Source organism: Phalacrocorax carbo, chromosome 4, assembly GCF_963921805.1.
Source record: "Phalacrocorax carbo chromosome 4, bPhaCar2.1, whole genome shotgun sequence".
In the NCBI taxonomy this organism is placed as follows: domain Eukaryota; kingdom Metazoa; phylum Chordata; class Aves; order Suliformes; family Phalacrocoracidae; genus Phalacrocorax; species Phalacrocorax carbo.
The window spans coordinates 41,402,610-41,425,887 of record NC_087516.1 but is presented as its reverse complement, the minus strand read 5'-3'; the positions used below and the strand labels follow the sequence as shown (position 1 = coordinate 41,425,887).

Below are 23,278 nucleotides of genomic sequence, written 5' to 3'. Positions count from 1 at the left end.
AAGAAGCATCCTCTTGAAGTATATTTTAAGTCATGCTCTGTAAAACTCCCAGTCTGTCCTATTAACTTAAGTTACTGCAGAGCCCTTAAGCCAGGCATGTTCATACTGTTGATCAGATTTCATGCCAGGGTAATTAACTCTGTTGGCTGTGCTCAACATGCTTTGCTGAGATGTGATATGCTGTTGTTACCCAACCCATGGAAGACTTGCTTACAAATTATTCTTACTGACCCAGAGGGATTTAGTCTTATGACTCGATTTAAGCTAGACTTTTTTTCTTTTGACAGCTTCTTTTCACAAATGTTACAGGAATTTTATCCTGAGTAGTTTGACTAGGAGAGGAAACATCATGACTCTTTGTGAATGTTTATGGCATGAGACAAATAAATCTCTTAGTGGATTTTTTTTGCAATATGACAATAGATAACTTCTGCCTGCTCACCAGTGTGAGCCAGAATTTCAGCTGCATCGCTCACACACATCTGTCAGTCTGATCATGGCAAAATAAATGTTGTGGGTTTTTTTTCCTTCTGTGCTTTATCCAGTTTGACTCTTCCTTTTTAATGACATTATTGATGTTACAGGGCATGCGCCCTGGGCCATACAAATTCGTACTTGAATAACTGCATCTGTTGTTATGGGTCACCTTTTTACTTCAAACAGAACAACTGTCAATACGCTTTTGTTGAAAAACCTGAAAAAGTAACTCTTCCTTGCTTGAGTACAATGCTCCTTGTGTACAGAAATGTATTTTTGGACAACTGGTTTTGCAGCTTGTGAACTTTTATAAAACAAAAGGGAATGAGAATTTGCTTGTTTTAAAAATCATACATATATCTTTGAAGGGAATTTGTTCTATATTTTTTATTTTAGTACAAGCAGAGGAAGGAATACTTGCCAAAAATTAAGACTTCTGACTTCACTTCGGAATACACTTGTGCAGAGCTGTGTGTTAGTAAAGCAGAGCTGTTAGTAAAGATATTTTTCCTATTGTCGTTTGATAGTGACAGCACGGACCCTTTAGTTGGTCTAAGTACTATTAAAAAATATCAAACTATATAGAAAAATTTTTAGTGCTGGACATAGTTAAAAAATTCCAAAATCTTCAGTTATACAGTTACTCAGGTATGAAATAAGGCAGATGAATCTTGGCTGCTTATTAGAAATGGATGGTCTTTTTACTCTGAGCAAATAATGTTACTTTAACATGTTCTCTTACAGTAAGTAGTTAGCTGTCCAGTCAGTCTTCTTGCAGCTAAGGAGACTGGATGGAAAAGCTCTGGAGTGGAGCTTGCTTTCTTCAGGAATGTGATTAGTTCCTTAATTATAGCACTGTACAAATTACATATTTGATACTGTTACACAAAATAAGCTTTCAGTAATTACTGTTGGTATATGTGTCACTGGAAATGGAGCATTAGGGACTTGGTTTCATTTCACATGGTACCTTGGGAAAATCTGTTATTCAAGTGCCGCATAGTACACCGTTCTGTAATCAAGAAAACTAATTTTGTAGTATGCACATAAATCTTTGTGCTCCTCAGTGAGAGCTGGGCTTGAGAATCAGGTGAATTTTAGTGGTCACACTAAATCAGGACGGCTGGCTCTCCACTGCAGGTTATCAGCTGCCTTACTGCTGGCAAGACTCCTGCAGGAAAAAAATGTATTTAAAATGTAATTAGCCATGTATTGTCAGATCATCTCCTTGTGGTCAGGAAAGATTTTAATTCCTAGCATTGGCCTTAAAGCAAAAGCAAGCACTTTCTGTTAACGTTTCATGTTCCAGTAGTGAAAACTACAGTGAAGATGGATCCTGTGTCTCTTTAGTGTTGGCCGCTAGCATTTCAAATTTTAAGTTTCAACAGAGGAATAGTTCACCTGGAGTACGAAGAAGTTGACAGAGGCACTGGGTGTGTTTTCTGTAGTTGGATTTACTTACTTGTGTGGGTGTATCTGAAATGAGAAACCAAGCTCTGAAGAGGACCTCTTACTCAATAAAAATATATGAGCAGCACCTGGAGTATATTTAAATTCTGCCTTAAACCTTGGCTTTGGAGGAGGGGGCAGAGAAAAGTCTGAGAAGTTTCCTGCAGCTGCTTGTATAACCTCCAGGTGGCATCTTGCATCATAGAGATTGTAGGGTAAATGGAAGAAGCATCCCGTCAAATTAGTTGTGTCTGAATGTGAAACTAAAAAATTAAATTAACTGCTTATGCTCTGTCTTGTTCCTGTTAACCAGAACTTGCTGATGGAGAGCATTTAAATAAACTTACGTGACATAAGTTATAATTCAGTCTAGCTAAGCATGGGCAGGAACTTCAAGGTTTAGTATCTGATGAGCAAGGCATGGTGGAATAAAGTATTTCTGTGGGACTGAGCCTGCTATCCCAAGCTTCTTTCTAGCCTTTTGTTTATTATATTAGGTAAAACTTGTCAATGTTTGATAAATCCACAATTCTTCTCTTCCATTCCCTTCTGAGCTGTACATAAATGAATGCATCAAGCCATATTGTGCCCACCTCAATGGAGAAATGACAAGAACTGCCATATGCAGTGAGCTATAGCTTCTTACCAGTGTTTTCCTAGGACACAGCGCTAGCTGCTTCAGAGGGGAGAGGGAAGTGCATTGCAACAAACAGCTCTTGTGCAGCTGACCCACAGCAGTGTCCTGCGCGGGTGGCGAGTGGTCCGCGTGCCATGTCTCCTCCCTGCAGTGGTGCACAGTGCGTCACGGTGCTGCAGATGGGCTGGAGACATGCGGGGACACACTACACCGCGTTAAACCAAAACACGAAAGAGGAGGGCTTTGGCTCCATCTGTCTGTAAGGTGGCTTCCCTTTCCTTGAGGAAGGGAATTTATTTCAGCCACCCAGCTGCCCCAGCTGTCTTCCCCTATTGTGTTTATTGCGTCAATTTTTTCAGTGTTCAGCAAGTGATACTATGGGCAAGAATCTTGTGATTTAAAAAATTGCAAAGGTTATTCCTTTAATTTTTCTGTTAGCCCTAATGTTGGGTCTCTGTACAAACCTTGCTCTGGATTGGGATCATGGCATTTTCAGAGGTATGACGGGATGTAGCTTGTGCTTCCAGGGGTACTAATGACAAAATTCAGTCGCATAGCCTTGCAGGCTACTTCAGGAGTGGAAGCAGACAAAGCTTGTAGCTATTGTAAAAATAGGAAATGCTGTTTCAGCATAGGTTTAAGCTGCTAGGTAGTCTGTAGCAGAGGCTTAGCTGCTGTCTGCTGAAGCGAACAAAATACTCAGCTGAGCAGACTCTCCCTGGGTTGTCAGTTCACTTCTCTTGCAGAACCCCTGACTTGTAAGTTGACTAATTTTATATTAATATTGATGATGCATAAAAACACCTGGTAGGGATTCATAAGTAACAAATACAGTATTAACATTAGATTTACTTAGTCGTACCTTAATAAAATGCCCTGTTCTGTAGTCTGCTTCTGTCTACTCTAGACATAGGCAACGATCCCTCTGACTTGCAGGCAATCAAGCAGCCGCTCTCAGCCAGGACCTTGGTGGTGTCAACTGTACAGATGAGCAAATGGCTGAAGGTGTTTTGTGAAAGAAACTCTCATCTGTCGTCTTCAGGGGTAGATGCGGTTTACTGCAGAAATCATAATAGATTGATGATTTAAAATAACAAGCAGTCCTGAATTCATTATTAAACTATGTAAACAGTGTGCTGTCTGCTGAATGACTGTGTCCTTATAAGATAAGAACAGGGCTTACTAGAAAAGGAAGCTGCAAATGAAAATAGAGCTCCTAATTTATTTTTAGACCCTGTTAGTGCTAGAGCCCTCAAAGAGTGAGGAATTGCATGCACTATAAAGCAGTTATCAGTAGGTGATAATTGATATCACTATAAATCTCATACCACTATAAACATGAAATAAAATGTAAAATACAGTTTAAAATTGTGAACAGTTTTATATTAATGGAGAAGAGAGATTCTATTTTTTAGCGTCAGTTACAATTTCAGGATAAATGCTAAATTGAGACCTTCAGCTTGGAACAGCTGACTCGGGTTTCTTAGGAGCTGGCTGCTGGAGCAGTTGCAGGAATGCTGTGGCAGCTGCCTGCTCTCTGGGAGAAATCTGTGCTGCTGCATTTTGGTCTGAGCACACAAGTAGCGTGCTTTAAAATCCAGAGGGGGTACTGATGTGCCTTTGCTAAGTACAGGTTCTAGTTAGGTAGTTGACCCAAGGAAGATGGTATTGGGATGGAGGATTGGTTGCGGCCACATCTCATACTTTTCTGTGGAGCTTAGGTGCTGGTGTGCTAAGGAAGTTAGGAATTCAGGGTTACATGAGAAGCACTTCTGTTGGCTCAAGATCGCAAATTGCCCTCTAAGTATCTATCTGATTGGGACTCACCCTTAAATTGCTGTCGAGGTGCTCTCCTTATTTGCTTGCTTTTTTATTTGATGTCTGGATTATTCTTCCAGGAGAAGCAGCCTCTAGCCTGGGCTTTTTTAGCCTGAGGAAATTTAAGCATATATCTGCAACTTCAGTGGTTGCTAACATGGAGGCTGTAGGGTCACCCAGTTGTTGGAGCATGTACCCACGATCACTTTTGCGGGGCCAGGGGACATCAGTAAGAGCAAGCCAATGAACAGGGTACAGAGCTGTAAGAGCAGAAATTTCCTGAAGCCAAGGAGGGCTCCAGCCTAAATCTCCAGCTTCTCATGCAGAGGGGCCCTCCATAAAAGGGTTCCTCTCCTGCTGTGGCTGGTGCACAACTTTGTGATCAAGGGACAGCGATGTTACTATGGCGTGGTCTCCCAACAGTGCTGTACCCTCCCAGGGGTAGAGAGGGAGTAGGACTAACTCACAGCTTAAGTATGCAGGCTAATAGAAGAAACGTTACTCGCTCTGTTTCTCCATTAGATCACTACTGTGACTTCCGAAAGGTTTCTTCTCTCTCCAGCAATGAGTCAATCCATGTTTTTGCTCAGCAATACCAGTACTGATTTGGGAACAGGAAGCTTTTATTCATGGACTGATCTGAAGGTGTTGGTTCCTTTCACCCATGAGTTCCCTGAAGAAAGGACGTGAACAGAGCTGGTTTTCCCTGCAGTGCTGCCCAGGGAAGGTGTTGCCAGCCTTTCACAGATCTGTGCACACCTGCTCCTTCTTGCCCCGTAAAATAACTCTTTACAGGGATCAGGAAAAGTGTTGCAAAGTGTCTAGAGGTAAGACTAGGTTAAGGATGCTACCTTGTCATTCCTGCATGTCAGCTGCAATGTGCTGTCCTCTCAGCTATACCAGTAAGAATTCAAAATTTTTGTTTTTTTTAAAGTGAGTTTATGTTTACTGCTTTGGTGCACAGCATATCACCACAGCTGGCCTGCAGGCTGCATCTGGAAGGGCACTGTGCTGCCATAAGTGGGCAGGACAGCACCCAGGGGATGAAGCTAGAGACTGAAATGTATTTAAATCATCTTAGTCACAGATACTTTTGTACTCTGAATGTGTCCCATGCCAGTTCCCAATAGCTTGCAGCTTTTGGCTGGATGCCCATATCGACTTGATCATGTCTTTCAAAACTGAAGCACGAGTCTGGAAATTCAGGCTGTTTCCCCTTCTGGTGCCTAAAATTTACAGGGAAACTAGTACTGTAAAATACAGCTTCAAACACAAGGAAAATGCCTTTATGGTTACTTGGTATTTAGTTTGCCAGCCACTGGATGTCAGTGCTGCTCCACTGAAGAAAGGCTCTTCCCTGCTTACTTCCCTGTGAAGGAAAGGAGAGCGGAGGCTTCTGATTTTTGTTGCCCAAATGATTAAGCAGTGTTTGAATTTCTTGCAAAAATTGCCACAGAGATGAAAATATACATTAATCACACATCTAAAACGACTACTATATTTCAAACCTCTAATTCTTAATGCAAGACAAGAGACAAGATTGTGCATATGAGTTACTGCAGTCTCTTGGAGCTTATGGGCTTGATGAGTCAGTCTGTGTACCGTCCAATAAGTGAAATAAAGCCCCTGGAAAAAACTAGAAGTATGATCTTATTAGAGGTATAAATGTAGTTCTTTTATGGCTTGCAAATGGCACATTTAGCAACAAATGATTTTTCAAGTTCAAAAAGTAAAATGTGCTGACAGATTTGAGGAGATTAAGTTGGATACGTAGTAAAAAGCCTGTCTAGACCTCTGGGTTTATGTTTTTAAAATGTATTAAATACAGACCAAAAAAATCTCATGAATTGCTCACAGATGTGTTATTCAATTCAGGCTTTTGTAATATGCTTGGCTTTTAAAAATTATGTTGTTACTTACTGTCTTTCAATTCTTATGCTCTTCACCATTTTGTTCCTAAATATAACTTTGCTATAGTACAGAAAGTGGGAGGAAAAAATCAAGCAAAAGATTTGGGTTTTTTTGCAGCGTTTGCTTTGTTTCTGTTGTTGAAGGTAGTCTGAAATGTTGAGGCTGTCTGTCTTTGTAATTGGACAGCATAAAAGTTTCCCAGGTAAACTTCTGAAGGTGCAGGTCAGCAGCACAGTAGAACCTGCATCGGATACTGCCTTCTCCTTTGAGGCAAAAAGTACTCTTAATTTCCACTACCTTTTACATGGAGCTCTTGAATGGCGTTCAGCTAGCACGCTGATTTTGAATGTATAACACCCCATTTTATATAACACTCTATTTTAACATACTGTATGATCAAAATCCAGGTGGATAGACGTGTGAAACAGCACAGTTGTGTTATTCATCTGTTAATAAACATGCAATGGAAAAATGTTTCTTTACACAGAAGACTTCACACACCCAAGGAGCTAGCCTATCTATTTTATCACTGCAAATAGCTGAATAACTTGTCAATAGCTGAAAAGCTTGTGCTACAAGTGTAAGTATTCTGTTCTGTAATGAGCTGAAATCTTTTGAGAGGGTCTGTGGAAAGAAGGTATCAGTGGCCTGAACCATGCATTTTAAACAGTCAGTCTAGCGCTTGTATATTAGTAATTTAAAAACACAACTAGCAGGCATAAAACAATAGAGCTGGAGGATTTTAGTCAGTAAACTGTACTTGCAGAGATTGTGCTTTTTCAGAGGTTGTTTACAGCATGCCTGACTAAGAGAAAAAATGCCTTACTAGGTCGGTCTTAGTTATAGACTGTTTTGATTCTGTAATTTTCTTTTTGCACAGGCCCAAAATGAATAGCATATTTATACCAATTTCCTTCTTTTCTGGTGGGTTGGAAATATATATTGATGCTGTTTCTGGACGATAAGTGAAATATGTCCTTCTTCACCAAAGAAACAGTCCTTAAATACCTATAGATCATGTGAGTTCTTTCCATATTTAACATAATTTAGTTTCAGAAACTGTGATTTCTGATGATTAAGGTGACTTCTTTTCAAACACAGGAATGTTCCTGTGCATTTAAGCGTTTCATTGTATATAGAGAAAGATAACTATGGATGTTTGTGCATCCATAAGTTTAAAAGTTTCCATTTGTCAAGAATAATTTGTTAACACATGATAGTTGTATTTGAAAAGTCAGATTCTCTCTGGTAGAGACTTTACTTGCTGAAAGATGAAAAAGAAGTCTTTTGCCCATGGAAATCAAAAGCGCTATGTGTCTGGGTTCGGTGATAGGAATTGTGGTGTTATAGTTTGAGAAGGGGCTAGTGATCAGGTAGGGGAACTTGCCAGTAAGGAATACCTGGACTGGTTGTAATTAGGGAGACTGTGAACACTCTTGCTTAGGGATGCAGTTGGGGAAATGAACATTACAATTGCAAATGAAGTGCATTGTTGATAAATGTTATTAATAAATACTGGAAATTGTGGGCTGAATTACTCATGTTGCTTGTTTCTAAATCACCTGTAGTACCTCAGGAAAAAGGACCTGAGTCCAGGTTCACAGTGAAATTGAAATGCAAGATGTTTTAAATGAATACAGAAGTACTTTTCATGACATGCCAAGCTGGAACCCTGAATGGGTTTGGTGACTTCTTTTTTTTAGCTACATTTGTTATACCTGGAAGTTTAAGTATGAATAATAAACAGTAAAGATCATGTCTTGTCTGCCATGGGATTACACTTTTCCCACGAGCAACTATGCTTTTCTTAAAGTTTCTGCAAATGGAGATACTTTTATGCAGAACAGCTGATGTTAGCAATTCATACACTGCTGCTGTACTTCTAGCAAGTTTAATTACTATGTATAAATCTATTTTATTGTGAAAGGGCAGAAATTAATGGCTTTTGACTTGCCACAACGTTTGTAACTTTGCAGGTTCTGCATGTGGACTGTATAAAGCCAACAGAAACACTTCATAGACAGTCCTTCTACTGGGTAAATCTGATTTTAAAAGGCTTAGAAGAAACCAACACTGTCTTATTGTGTGTTATGGAGTAGATGAGCATTATGCACAGTCCACCCTAAATGGTGGTATCAGATGGTTTGAAGAAGACCCCCATCTTGGCAGCCACGGTTTGGGGCTTTTCATCCACTGTTCTCTACAGACTGCACAAGCAGCGTGGTGGTGGTGGTGGTAGGGATGTCTCCTGGTGCAACCAGTGCAACGCCATCCACCCACACGGGAGGAAGCATGTAGCTGTTGAGGCAGCCGTTGTTCACCAGCTACATGCTATCTCACTCAGGAGGAGAGAAGGCTAGCTGGCTGGCTGGAAGCAAGCTGCTGCTTGGGCCCTGTACCTCTGTGATGCACTTAAGCTGTATTACCTCTTATATCCTGCTTCTCTTTAATCTGAAGGATAGCCATCAGTGAAGATTTCATTTGCAGAAAGATGTTAAGCAGTTCTGTAATTCATAATGTGAAAACTAATAAAATCAAATCTTTTTACAGGTGCAAATACTGGCATTATGATGAGAACCTGCTCACCTCCAGTGTTGTCATTGTCTTCCATAATGAAGGATGGTCCACGCTCATGAGGACAGTCCACAGTGTCATTAAGAGAACGCCAAGGAAATATTTGGCAGAAATTGTGCTGATTGATGATTTTAGCAACAAAGGTATAATTGGAATATTAACACACTAGTTGTAGAAAAGGAAATTTCATTTATTTTAAAAATATTTATTACATGCCATGGCTTGAGTTGTCTCTGCAAAAGAAGTTGCTTCTTCACAGTCCTTTCAGCTTTCAGTGAAGGAAAAGCTCTTTTCTGATGAACCGGTTTCCTAAAGGTAGCAATCCTTTATGTGTATTTAGCTGTTCAAAATACGGGGTTTGTGGTGGGCTCTCTTCCGTGGTTGTGGAGCTTATATAGTAGAAAGCTGGGATAACTAGTACCTCTCTTAGCCTTTGTGAAAACAAGTAGTTTTAGGAGTACCGAAGGAGTTTGAGTTAAGCCTGTTAGGTATAATTTCTTTCTTTCTTCCATGTAGGAATCCAGATTCCTTTTTTTTTTTAAATACTATAATCAAAATGTATCCAAGGCTATTGTATTATTCTGATTAATTTTCACTTTTAAATTGTTAACATCCATTTTTTTATTGAACATCATGTTGAGGTGGTTATTGTTTCTTATTGGGGATAGAGACTTTTAAGAATTTAAGTGTGTCTTAATTTCTGCCTTTCTTTGAGTCCTGCATATCAATGTTTTCAGAAGTCCGGAGATTTTCCTCTTCCTTTGTAATACACATCGTGGTCTTGGTTTATAGTCATGATGTATGTACTTACGTGTGATTCTTAGAAATATGACCATACCACCATTAAGGAAAAAAGTCAGGGTATCTTCAGCATTAATGCAAATCGAGGCTGAATACAGAAAAGAGCTGGAAGTGGTATGCTAGAGATACAAGATGATTTATGTAGAGGAAACCAGTCTGGTTTTAAACTTAAACACATTTCAAAACAGTGCACCAAAACTGTACATTCTGCAAGATTTGATTGTAGCGTAGGTCTTCAATAGAAGTTGACAGAGGAAAAGGGTAGACACACAAATAAAAACAACTGTGGGATAACAGTCTCTTCTAGATGATGATGATGTTGGCTTTTAGGAGCCCAGGCAAGTTTGAACTGGTTAGCAGCATAGGATACATACCCTTTACCCTCCTTTTCATTTTTATAATAGCTGAATTGGGTAGTGGCACAGAAGGCAGATGACTCTGTTCTGAAACTTTCCATTTTATCAAGTGATCTGGGCTTCTCCTAGTTCCAGCCTCTCAGGTGTTGTTTTCTGCAGGTATAACCACTATAAATTTAAAAACCGAACTCATCAGGGTTGCCTTTTTTAAGTATAAATCACTATTAAAAATAATCACTGTATGTTAATTTTTACATCATACCTATAAGTAGGTAGGTATCATTTTCTGTTTGGTTTTACAGGAGAGGAAAAGTTACCTGTATTGTAATCTTGACTACATCTGGCTTAGTCTAATAAAGATACTGAACACTACATTATAGTCTCCTGTATCCTTTTACAGCTTTTGAGAATTTGGCTTAGATATACATACACGTTATAAAACAAAAATATCTGCTCTCCTAAGGGATATAATTTTAATAATTCAGTCAGCAGGCATGTTCTGTATTTTTCCTTTTCAGCTGGGATCACAGCTTTCCTTCAGAGCTATTCAAGGACTGAGTTAGCTGTATAAAATAATTATGACACTGATGGTCTCTAGAAAAATTACCAGTTTTTTTTTTTACTAATGATTGTACTCAGTACTTGGGTTTCACATGGGTTGTAGCTGACTGTGTGCTATGAATATGTAATTCATGGAGTGAATTTGTTTGGCATAACAACTCATACTACAGTTTTCCAATATATGACGATTGTTAAATGAAGGCAGTATTTTTCAATAAATTTGTTTTGAAATAGAGAACTTTACTTATGCTCTCTGCTCATATATGAATGGGTAGCAGATACAGCTAGCGTGGTCCTAACATCGAGCAGACCCTTGTCTCTATATTTCCCACACTTCATTTTCCCAAATAACTTTCTTGAATCAGAAGATTCAGTAAAGCAAGCTCAAGATGCAATTTTCTCATGTATGAGTGACTGTAAAACAAGCACAGACTGGAATGGCTCTGAACACCTTGCTGCAACTGTACTGTTTCTCTATAATAATTCTTCAAACTGCTTTAGGCTATTACTTGGTAAACATAATTAACTTAATTTCAATAATTCAAATTGCACTCTAGATGAAAAATGGCCAAGAGAGTAGAATCTTCCTCCACTTCTTTCTCCCCAAAGAGGAGCATGAACTAGTCCGGGCTGCAGAGCGTGCCAAGCTGCCTGAAGAGATCTCCAGTTGTTAGGAGAGCTGCAAAACACAAACACTCTTAATCATAACAGAGCTGCTGGTGGCTTTTTGCTCTTCTAGCCAGAAGAAAAGCAGTTCTGACAGCACAGATACAGGATTTTCTCCTTCCCCACCTGCTTTCAGACTGCACCCTCATACCTGCCTTTCCACCCAGGAAAGAGTGTCTTAGGCTCTTTGAGACCAACGCTGAGGGACACAGATGCTGGACTGGGTAGATGTTTGCTCACGGTCAATGTGGCTGTCCATATTTCCTAGCCACCGCCTCCTCCAGTGATACAAAATTGAAGTGGACCGTGGTGGTTGCAAGCACTTTGAAATGCTGGCTCACAAAGAGCCCTGCCTGCCCTCCTTTACGAGAAATCCTCTTTCATCAGAAGGGAGTTACAGCTGCATAGATGCTTATAGATGTTATGCCTTACAGGGAGGGACAGTTGCAATGCTTGGAAGATGTTCTTTTCATTATAATTCTTTGTATAAAGTCTGTTGGGAGCAGTCTTTTTGCTGAATGACACTCTCCCTTCCTTAATCTCTTCTGCAAACAGCAGGCTTTGGCTGTGGAACACTGCATGGAGAGATGTGCTGAATTCTGCTCAGGCATTTTTTTCCTTTGTCAAAGCACAAAGGGAACAGTAAGAAAAAGATTCCGCCAAGCTGATTGATTGATGCTAGTTCTGATATTTTCATTGAAGACCTCTATATTAATGCATGTTAGAGTCCAAGAGGTGTTGCAGCAACTTCTGTTGCGGTGTCATTGTGGGCACGCTGCTGCACGTGGGGGTTTTCCCCCTGTTTTTTTCTTGTATTTCTTGATAGAAAGTTTATTTTGCTGTGAGTGCTAGCTGTATGGAGGATACAGCTGTTCTGGAAGGACAATGAGCATTCATAACACTGGATTTTCTGAAGCTCCCCACAATTACAGTAGCGTATATATGTATTAAGGTATCAGCTTTATTTCTTTCTGGAACAGAGGTCAATATCTCAGCTGGTGCAGCTCACTTTTGTAGCCCGTGCACCCATAAAGAGTGACTATGAGGTAAATACCAGCATTCACAGTAGCATTTAAAGGCTTTGTCTACCTTTTGCATTTACTCTTTTTTTACTTTTTCTGTATTTCCCACTGTTGGAACATCCCATAAGATAACCAAAGGGGAAGTAATGAGCATAGGCAGGTAACAGTATTTTTACTAACTCATTTAGCTGTGCTCACAATGGGGGAACTGAAGCATTAATCGGTGTTAGAGCTGAGAGCCCCACATTAGTAGTATTACAGTACAGGGGACTCAGAGGCAGCTGCTTTAGGGAGGACTTGTGATACCATTTTTCTAGTTCTTAAGCTGAGGAAGACCAGCTTGGTGTTTATAACAATTTTGAAGGGTAAAATACACATTTTAGAACAAAAACCAGAATGCTTTAAGGCTGCTGACAGATACCATAAATATACATTCTAGGTGAACAAAATTTAACACTGGCCAAACAGTATTTCTAACTGTAAAAGTATCAGGATTTTATACACTACTGTCATGCAGTCTTTGTAGTACGGAAAGGGGGGAAAATTCAGTTTTCCTGTGGGAAGTAGCACTTGCTGCTAACCCTGGCACTGTTTCAGATAATGGACTGCAAAGTCCTGAGACCTGTACTGTAGAAAAGCTTTACACAATCAATATGACAGGGTTTTACAGCTCCCTGTGAGCCTTACATAGTTGAAGATTTGATAACTAAAACATTTGGCTTCATAGGCAGGAGAGTTGGAAATAACTTCAGGATTTAAATCTTTAAAACATTCCTGACAGTCCTTCTGTAACATGTACTTGGAATTTGCAGAAGAAATAATAGTATGGTATAAAGATTCTCTTAGTACCGCTTTAGTATGACCTCATAACTGTTGAATTTATCCTATAAAATTTATATCACAGCTATCATATATATTCTATATATATTACATCGTGTGTTATTCTGTACAGCATATGTGATAAAATTGTTCTTTCTCTAGTTTGATATTTATGTATCCTTGAAGTTTTCCTAACACACAGGGATTTACAAAAGAAATTGGAAAAGTGTGTGGGAAAGGAGAAGAGGGTACATAAAACTTTTAGTTGAGAAAGCTTACTCTTTTATAAAGGTGAAGAGGAAGGGTAAAAGATAGTGGTTTCAGAAGGCTGTTCTTTGGTAGGATTGCTGAATTTTCAGGTTTAGAGACTTTACTTCGAAAAAACATTTCCATTTCAATTATTTGTATGTAGCTTTTGTTTAAACTAGATTTTTTTTAATTCTTTTGGTAAGAATATAAAATATACCGAAAACTAAGTTGCAGCAAGCTCCAGACTTCAAGCATATTCATTCAGGGTGCAGAAAATGTTGCTGCTGAAGCAACCTGATGGCTTGTTGCTGCTGAAAGGGGTGTCCTGCTACTCCCACCTCTGCACATCCCCTCTCCTGTTAAATCAGCACAAGCATGGCATGTAGCTGCCCCTCAGAGCTGATGCAAACCAGTGCATGGATGCCTCAGCTGTAGCTTAGGTGGCTTATTTTGGTTCCCCTCTGAGACAAACTGAAGCTGTAGGCAATTCTTTTGAGCCTTTCAGTACATAAGTAGATTTTAAATGAACATCAGTAGTTAAATCAGCGTAGCCTTGAATGGCAAGCACCTGACTGCCAGCCCTTCTGCCTTCGTGAGTTTTCTCAACAAAATCATCTGTGCAAAAATATTATGCAACTCTAAGATCCTTTTTTCAAACTGTGTGGCAGGAATGTGGTTTCCAGATTAGTTTGGCAAAGACCAATGTGCAAATACAAATCTGTAACCATTTAAGCATAGCCCATCTTGATTCTTATGTGGTTACTCGCCCCGTTACTGACCAGGTCCCTTTGGCTGAAGGTTTCCTGTCTCATCAGTGTGATGAGTCACAGCTTGTTCACTGTAATTATGGCCCTCCAATTATAATTAATTTCATTAGAAGATTAGCATAAGACCATCCCAACCCCAAGAGGGAACAGGTCTAGATGAGGGAGGGCAATAATTTGAGTACGGCAGGTTTATGTCTCGGGTTTCCAGATTTAATAGACTGACAGAAAATTCTGTGAGGCAGAAAGTGACTGAAGAGAAATGCTTAACTGAAAAGCAGTGCCTTCCACTGTACACGTGACATTATCTGATGAGGAAAGACCATGTGCTGAAGTGTAGAAACTTCTCTGCCTGGTTGAAGTACAGGCAAAGACCTGAAAGCCACTATGTGATATATTGACGTGACTGGCCAACCACTCCAAGTCTTGATCTCTTTGGGTTTAGTGTTTGTGAGCGGTAGTATGAGCAGTGGAATTAAAGATTCTTATAATCCTAAATGTCTGTAGATATTTTTAAGTAGAGTTGGATTTGTGTTAGAGTACAAAGAATTTTGTACAAAGAGTACAAAACTGTTTATTATTAAACCTCACCAAAATAAATTTTTTCTTTGTTATTTGATAGCACACTTAAAAGAGAGGCTGGATGAGTATATTAAGCAGTGGAACGGCCTTGTAAAGGTATTTCGAAATGAGAGGAGAGAAGGTTTAATCCAAGCTAGGAGCATTGGAGCCCAGAAGGCTAAACTTGGACAGGTAGGAGCCCATGCACACGCAAGTCTGCCTTTTTTTTTTTTTCTTTCTTTTTTTCTTGGGGGGAGAGGTGGTAGTGGTTCTACATTCAAATAGACGTGTAGAAACATAATGTTATATTACCGATACTGTTAATTTTACTCATTTAAGCTTCTTTTTGTTTATATATGAAAGCATTTCAATGTAAATAAGCTTAATTAAATCATTGTGATCTCATATACAGAAACAGAAATCACTTTTTATTTTCTTTTGAAGGTTTTGGTTTACCTTGATGCCCATTGTGAGGTGGGAGTTAATTGGTATGCGCCACTTATAGCTCCTATATCTAAAGACAGGTAATGTTCTGCTATTTTCAGTGTCTGGCCTCTTAGGAAGAAAAAGTCACAATAACAATCTCACTTTTCAAACTATAGTTGATATCTCTTATATCTATACCTATACATATCTGTATCAAGCTATAACAGTGTTTGCTGTATGATGATTTTATTATCTCCCAGCATAAAAGCTATGTAAGGAGGAAGAAAAATAGTCAGGTAAATAGATCTCCAGCTAGTTAAATTCAGTAGGCATACTGAATATTTTGCTTAGCATAGATTAAATATAAGACAACCCTTGTCTTTTGCAACATTCTGAGGGACTGCTATAAATATGTCCTGTTCTAAATGAATAAGGAGCCTGATTAAACAAAATAACTAAACAAAAATGTTATTTTTGGTAGAGGAAAAGTAGCAGTCAGTGTTTTGATTTAACAGGGCTTTAAAGCCCCTATGATATCAAGAGTTTTATAACTTTCTCATCTTTGGTCTTGCAATATGGTGGTCTTTGTCTCCTCTGAAGCACTTTGGAGCGTCGCCTCTAGCGAACCGAGGCCAGGGCTGGAGCCTGCCTCTGCCGCAAGCCCAAAGGCTTGCTAGGAGTCAGCGGTGGAAAAGCCTGCGCTGTGTGCGTGGGATCTGCAAGAGGTGACAGAAGAGGGATATCCCCAGGGGCTTCATTTCTTCCAGCTGTTGAAATGCTGTTGTTGCTGTGTGCTACCGCACTCTTAGCTTGTGTGGTCAGGGGCTACGTGTGTTTAGGAAACCATGTGCTTGTTTAAACTCTTTAATCCCATAAAATAACTGCTTAATCCTAAAAACTATTTGTTAACCTGTCGCACTACCAGATCTTTCTTGAGGATGTTTTTTTGTGTGTGTTTTAAAGGCTATAACTCAGCTTCAGGCCTGTATTTGGGCCGGGGTACTAGAAAGAAGGTGGAAGTGCTTGTGTGCTTTCATCACATCTGTGTTACTCTTTTACATGAGAAAGGCAGGTGAGAGCAGGCAGCTTTAGAGGTATCCTCCAGCACTGCCCTCAGAGGCAGAGGTTATGGAGGACCAGGGGTGCCAAGACACGTGGTGCCAGAGGGCAGCACTCAGCAGCCTTCTTTGAAGCCCTGGTCCCCTGGGTGCAAGCATGCTGCTCCTTCTGCCTCAAAAAAGAGCACAGTGTTAGTGTTTCTTCCCCTTCCACACGCTAGTTTTTCTATCTCGTAGAATTTGACTTACAAAGATGGAAGTGCTCCAAGTTTGGTCACCATGAAACTCATTTGGAAAATTTGGGGAGAATAACAAGATAATGTGCTTTCCTTGGTGAATATTCTATATGATAGATCACAATGAGGAGCATATTGCAAATCAAAAAGGAAAAATTCTACTGAAGACTGCTGCTAGGAGCACCAGTAACATTTTGTTATCCTGAGAGGTTGGCTTTACAGGGCAGTTGAATAGGACAGAATTGTGAAAATCTTTGTTTACACAGGTAAAAGCTGAGTTTATCGTACTTGTTGACAGCTAAGATCTGATATGGGTAGAAATTATGGGAAATGATAATACTGTGAGAACCCTAGCCCTCTAAAAGGCTCCTCTGTTGCCTCCAGCAGTGCCTTACTAGAAGACCTATGTCAAGAAATACATGTAAAGGAAAAAGTATTGATAAATTAATTGATATATCAGCATTTCAGACCTAACTTTTCTGCTTTCAGAACCTCTTAAAACAACATAAAGGACTATCACTTTTTTCTTCTAATGAAGCTTCATTTTTTAATGTTTACAAGTGACTTTTCATATAAACTGCTCTATTAAGATTAATGATTAATGGTGTAAATTTCAGATTAGACAGATTGCTCTTCTGAAATTGTATTTTGCTCTTTCTTTCCCTTCTATAAATGTTTCAGAACTACATGTACTGTACCTCTAATAGATTACATAGATGGGAATGATTATTCCATTGAGCCACAACAAGGTGGGGATGAAGATGGTTTTGCCAGAGGGGCCTGGGACTGGAGTTTGCTATGGAAACGAATTCCATTAAGCCACAAGGAAAAGTCCAAACGAAAACATAAAACTGAGCCTTATCGGTAAAGAAAGCTGTTTACGTACTGTGAATCATAATGAATAATTGTCTAAACCCTTTCGTTTTTCCCTCCCTCCCCCCTCTTTTCCCATGAACTACGGTTGGTGCACGTGTGCCACACGGGTCGTTGCACATAACCGCATCTTCCCTGCCACCATCCGCCACCCTGCAGAACCACATGCACTGTGCCGCTTATAGATGTCATAGATGGCAACACTTATAAGATTGTGCCACAAGGGGGTGGTGACGAAGATGGGTTTGCTAGAGGAGCGTGGGATTGGAGTATGCTATGGAAGAGGGTTCCCTTGACCAAGCGAGAGAAGGAAAGCAGAAAGACAAAAACTGAACCGTATCGGTAATCACTAAATCACTTACCCGTTTCTTTTCTTCTGAAGTCAATATTGATCCACTAAAACTTGCATGTAATTCTAGCCTGAAAATCTTCATATTTCTAACTACACCAGCTGCTGTGTTTAATTAGACCTGTTTGCCACAACTGACTATGTGCTCAAAATACCTTTGCTACCTTGTGCTGCCTCTCCGTTCCTGCTCTTGTGTGGTTAAGAGGGTGCACATTAGAACGACAGGGGTTTGTTTGGCAAAATAAAATATTGTATGACTTTGTTTCCAGGGAAAACTTTATTTAGCTATGATACTTATTTAAAAGTAGTGTTGGAAACAACAGTGCTTATTTAACCATTTGATTTGAAATAACGAGCATGCTGTGAGTATTTATAATAGCCAGTAATGCATAAAATCTGTAGCCTGCTATCACGGCTTGATGCATGCATACAGCTCGTGGGTTATGCATGTTCATCAAAAAAATCCCTTTTGTCATATTTCTCCCACTTGCTTCATAATAGATCGCATCTGACAAAGAAGCATACTATTTAAGAATCTTGGCCAGATATTTCCTAAGGCCTCAGTGTGAGTGGGGATTTTAATTTAATACACATAACATTTAAAAAAAAAGGGGGGGAAAAAGAGAAGACACAACCTTATTTTCTGGGAAAACTCCAATAACTTTCACAGAAGCCCCACCTTTTTCTTTTGCTTTGTAGGGGCGTATGTTTTCTTCCCAGCAAACAGAAACTGGCTAGAAACCCTAGCTTAGAAACTAGGGTTTCTGGATGGCTTTTCAAGACTGGGAGACTGTGGTTCTGCTGTTTTTTATTACTTTCCTCTTCACACTTAACTAATCGTGTTACTACATTTGAAAGCAATCCTCACATCTTCAGAATCTAATGTCTTCTATTGCTTGTATATATATGATTTAAACGTCGTAAGAACTGATGTTGGTAATTCCCTATCCTCACCCATGATTGTTCTCTGCTAAAATGGCAACACATGCAAGGAAGTCATGAAGCTTTGATCTGTTTTGTATACAGTATAAATAATACCATTTTCTGACAAGGCTGTCCACATTGGAACTTTAATATTAGCTTAGAGGGGGATAAACTATTTCAAACATCACTGTTGTGTTCTGTGTTTACCATCCAAACAGGTCTTAAAATCCTTTAAACTGTTTCCAGAAACACAGAACACATGTTCTCAGAATGGTTTAAAGGATGACTTTATTTTAGTAATACTTTCAGAGTTACAATGTTTCTTCTAAAAAGAGTCATTCCCTGCGTCGGTTTATTTCCAGGCTGTATGCATTTTGTTGCAGCAATACCAAGGCAAATAAGACCAAGTAAAAGTCTTGCTGGAACTGTAGCCAGGATCGCCTGGTTTAAAAAGGAAACAAACAAACAAAATAAAAAAAACCTCCACAGCTTAAAGCACAGAAACCAACTTTTTGTAATGTGAGAATTGCCTCAGGGCTGAATACTTCTTTCAGAAATATAATGCTTACCTCTTCGTATGCTATAAAATAAACTACTGAGCTTATGCGGATTTTACTGTGTTCTTTAACACACTCGACAGCGCGCTGGAGGCCAAGACTGCAGCCTCAGCATCTGAGGCCCCTACACTTGCCGAGTGTTCATGGTGCTAAGGAAAACCAAAACTGCAGGAAAGCCACAGGGCTGTACTGTGTGGTGTGCTTCTCCCCGCTGTGCTCGCTGGCTTCCTACCCGTTGAACCCCTGCGATGCAGCAGCGGTGTTGGAGGGGAATCCAGTAAGCAGCCAAATGGAAGGGGATGTTTAAGAGTAACTCAGCATCTGATTTGGAGAACAACTAAACTGATAACTGTTATGCTTAGCTGATAGACCCAGAAGCTCTGTTTTTGTTGTTGCCATGCCCCTGCTCTGCAGAGGCTGTATATGCTAACCCCGTGAGTTATTTTTTCTTAAGCAGTTCTCCTCCAGACATTTCTATGCAGAAGGGAAATACATAATCATTGCTGTTAAAAGGAGCATCACTGAGTTAAAAATCTAATAGAAAAGAGACTGAATACACTAGAAATGACCCATCTCTCAGTACTTTGGCCACGAAGGAATATTTCACTTGTGTTTCATTTGTCTTATCAGAGTGATCTGGACTCTTGCATCCTCCTCCTTTCAGTGCTGCACATCATCTGAAGTCAGAAAGAACTCACTTTTTCCTTATTATCTTTTTTCAAAATTGCCAATTTAGTGGGGACTCCAGCTTTTATCCATTAGGATTTTTATATGTTTATTGATCCTCAGGTGAAAAATGCTTGGTATGTGCACTGGAAATGGCTTAACGTATCCTACTCTCTATTTCAGTGTGAGCAAGCAACCAAAGAATTTGGGTTAGAGCCATTCTGCAAAAAATGAAAAAATGCTCTAATTCAAACCATGACTTTTTGACACATTAAAACTTGCTAATTGAGCCCTGGCATACAGGGAGGGAAAAAAAAAACCCACCACCAACCAAACACCTGAACCAAAATGGAAGCCTTGTACAAGTTGATCCAGGACCTCTTAAAAAGTTCACTGAGGACAATGAGAAGTGTCTCATATGGCAATGGTAGACAAAGAGCCAGAGGGAGATGATGATGATAGAGAGGTATCATTTAGCTGGGAAAAACCGTGTTGCTCGTGTAACGGACAATAAGTTTCAATGTGGCAGCTCCTCAGAGCATAACCTTTAAGTCTGCTATACGGTCTTATCTGTTATCTCAGAAACTTGAACAACTTTCAAAGGAGAAATGTCTTGCCACACTGATTCTTACCTTCTTTATTTTAATAAAAGCACACTGGCTGGCTGAATGGATAATTCCAAACAAAATTTTGTATAATTTAGAACAAAAAAAGCAAACAGTCAAATCTGTGACTTCATATAGAAATTATACAGATGCTGTGTCAGAAGATGGTTGGAAGCTGATGACAAAGCCTTATGACTTTTCAGTGTATTGCCATTTATCTAATCTTTATTATATGTTAACAGTTAATTGCTTCCTTAATCAAAGCTTTCTCCAAGTGTTGTCATATCCTTTTGGCAAAAGGAGTTAAACTGTCTTCCTCTTACAGGTCCCCTGCAATGGCTGGTGGATTGTTTGCTATTGAACGCGATTTCTTCTTTGAACTGGGTCTCTATGATCCGGGTCTTCAAATTTGGGGTGGTGAAAATTTTGAAATTTCTTACAAGGTAACATCAAAAAATTGAAAACTAATTCAGTGTAGTATATTTTTTTTCTGCAAATACTTCTGTCTGGAGTTCAGACACATCTACCTCTGATTTGCACCACCTCTGTCTCATGAAGCCTGGTAGGTTTTGTTGCGAGGAGACGTCGTGGCCCACATGCATGTCCTTAATGTTTCCTTTGGGGCAGAAGTGTTCAGAGAGGTGGCCTAGTGCTGAGACCCAAATACTGAGTAATCTAGATTTTCTTAATGGTTTGGGATCACACACAACCCTAAATGTCTAATCTAAAACCAGACTGGCAAGTTTTATGTGGGTGAACTGAATGCTCTTGTGGCAAGTATAGAAAAATGTCGTTTCTAATGGAAGTGATTACAGAGAACAAGTAGCATTCAGTTTATGCATAGATGCCCGTAGATTATATAACGATTATATAACGATCCAACAAAAACTAATCTGCCCTGGTTTCCTCCTTCCTACCATTTTTATGGTTGAAAAATGATCTCACATAATTTTCAAAATCTCAAGAACTTCTTTACGAAATAAGTCTTCGTAATTGAAACGCTAACTGCATAATTGATAATCACTGCAGAAGATTTTATTTTCACTCCTAGGCATACGCATGCTCTTCACTTAGCAGGAAACATAAGATGATCATCATTAGTTTCTCACAGCTTCAGTATTCATAATGACACAAGTGGTAGACAGCAGGAATCTGTCCCAATTAGCAAACAAAAGTGGTGACATCTAATATCCTCAGCAGCAATCTGTGAAATTGTAGCTGAATTTTACTAAAAGAACATTCAGAGCTCCCCTTGCTACTCTTGCTCTTCATGATTTTGAGGAAAGCTCTGAGTGCACTTGCTCAGCTGTAAATCCATATGCAAAAGGTAGTTATTGAGGATGTTACACATACAGGGTCTTTATCCTTCTAATTCTCCATCTTGCTTGGAGCTAAATCATGATTGAAATTACATGCCGTAGTTTTGTAATTGAAGTGCTGATTATGTAGAGACCTCCAAATTGGTTTCATGTAGATTACAACCCATCTTCAGAAGAACTAAGTAACATTTATCAGTCTTGTATGCTGACTCCTAGATAGCAAATATAGTGGCCTTGCATATCTGAGGGCTTCTTTTGATGAAACTTAAAAAAATGAATATGATGATGCAATGAAGGAAGTAAACTATTCTGCCCATCTTTCCTAATACTATTAAGTCATATTTTTAACCTGGTATTCGGACTAGTTTGGAACATCCTCAAAGTCAGCTTGATTTGGTGCTGCATTTCAAACTTGTCAAAACTATGAGCAACTCAATTCAGATTTAGGTATGTTTTCTTTTCCCCATAAATGGATTATCCAAGGATGTGTGGGAGGGAAGGAGTTTCAGAATGGTAATATGTTTTACCCGTTTTTTATTTTCAGCTACTATAGTTAAAGAAAAATCTGTTTGTACTTGGAACAATGGGTTACCAAAGACACCCTTATCTCCTACTAGTCTTTATTAAGAAAAACTTAAATGTGATGGGCATCTAACCAAAACCCATCTTAGTGATGGTATGTGAACTGCTTTAATAAAATCAAAATACTATTAATTTGACATAATAAAAATTATCCAGTTCCAGATTTCGTGCACTCATTCATTACTGTTGTTTTAAAATAGCAACAGAATGATGTGGCAAACTTTTTTAAAAGCTTTTTTAAAATGTAATTTAGTTGAGTAATTGCATGGCTGAGTTGAAGATCTGCTCAATACAGCCTTTCATTTCAGAGACCTGTTACGTTTATGCTTACATGTGAAGCAAAAATATTTAAATATATCACACAGTTGGTATAATAAGAAAAGTAGTTGACATTTCTTCCGTAATTTATTATCTATTTGTCCGTCTTAAATTCCTGGGCATATATATTAATATCTCCACCTTTGCTTTAACTTGTAGATCTGGCAGTGTGGGGGAAAGCTGTTGTTCGTTCCCTGTTCACGTGTTGGACACATCTATCGTCTCCAGGGTTGGCAAGGAAATCCACCCCCTGTGTACGTTGGGTCTTCTCCTACATTAAAGGTACTGTTCCACTGCAACCTTGAAGCTGGTTAACAGTTGTAGATAAATCTATTTAAATTACCAGTAGCAATTTAGAGAGCACTTCAAAGCTATTTAGTGTCTAAAGTTAAGATTGTCATCCTCACTGATTACTAAGAGTAGAGATTCCTGGAACCCATCCTCTTGCTCTACCCTTCCCCATCTTTGAGGTGCGAATCACATTTCCTATTACTTACTCTCAGCACCCCAAGCCTTTGCTGTGCTGTGCCCAACTAAAGTACGAACAACTCTAGTAATTACAGCACGCTACTGGAGATGATGATCATGGGCTTGAAATCCCCGTTTGACTTGATAGGATGTGATCCTAGGCTGAGTTAGTGAATGCTGTAATCTAGCATCTCTCAGATCGTTGTGGCTGCGTTTGTTAATGAAGAAGCAG

At 39.3% G+C, this 23,278-nt stretch overlaps 1 protein-coding gene across 2 annotated transcripts in view; it reads left to right on the top strand.

Moving 5' to 3' along the window:
- Positions 1–23,278, top strand: part of GALNT7 (polypeptide N-acetylgalactosaminyltransferase 7) — a 73,499-nt gene that overhangs the window by 39,757 nt on the left and 10,464 nt on the right. The window contains exons 3-8 of one of the 2 annotated variants that reach the window (XM_064449714.1): positions 8,843–9,009; positions 14,727–14,857; positions 15,110–15,189; positions 17,418–17,600; positions 20,685–20,802; positions 22,738–22,860. In XM_064449714.1, the coding sequence (XP_064305784.1) occupies positions 8,843–9,009; positions 14,727–14,857; positions 15,110–15,189; positions 17,418–17,600; positions 20,685–20,802; positions 22,738–22,860 (802 nt within the window). Of the gene's footprint in view, positions 1–8,842; positions 9,010–14,726; positions 14,858–15,109; positions 15,190–17,066; positions 17,250–17,417; positions 17,601–20,684; positions 20,803–22,737; positions 22,861–23,278 lie in introns of both variants that reach the window. The other variant, XM_064449715.1, reaches the window with a different exon arrangement.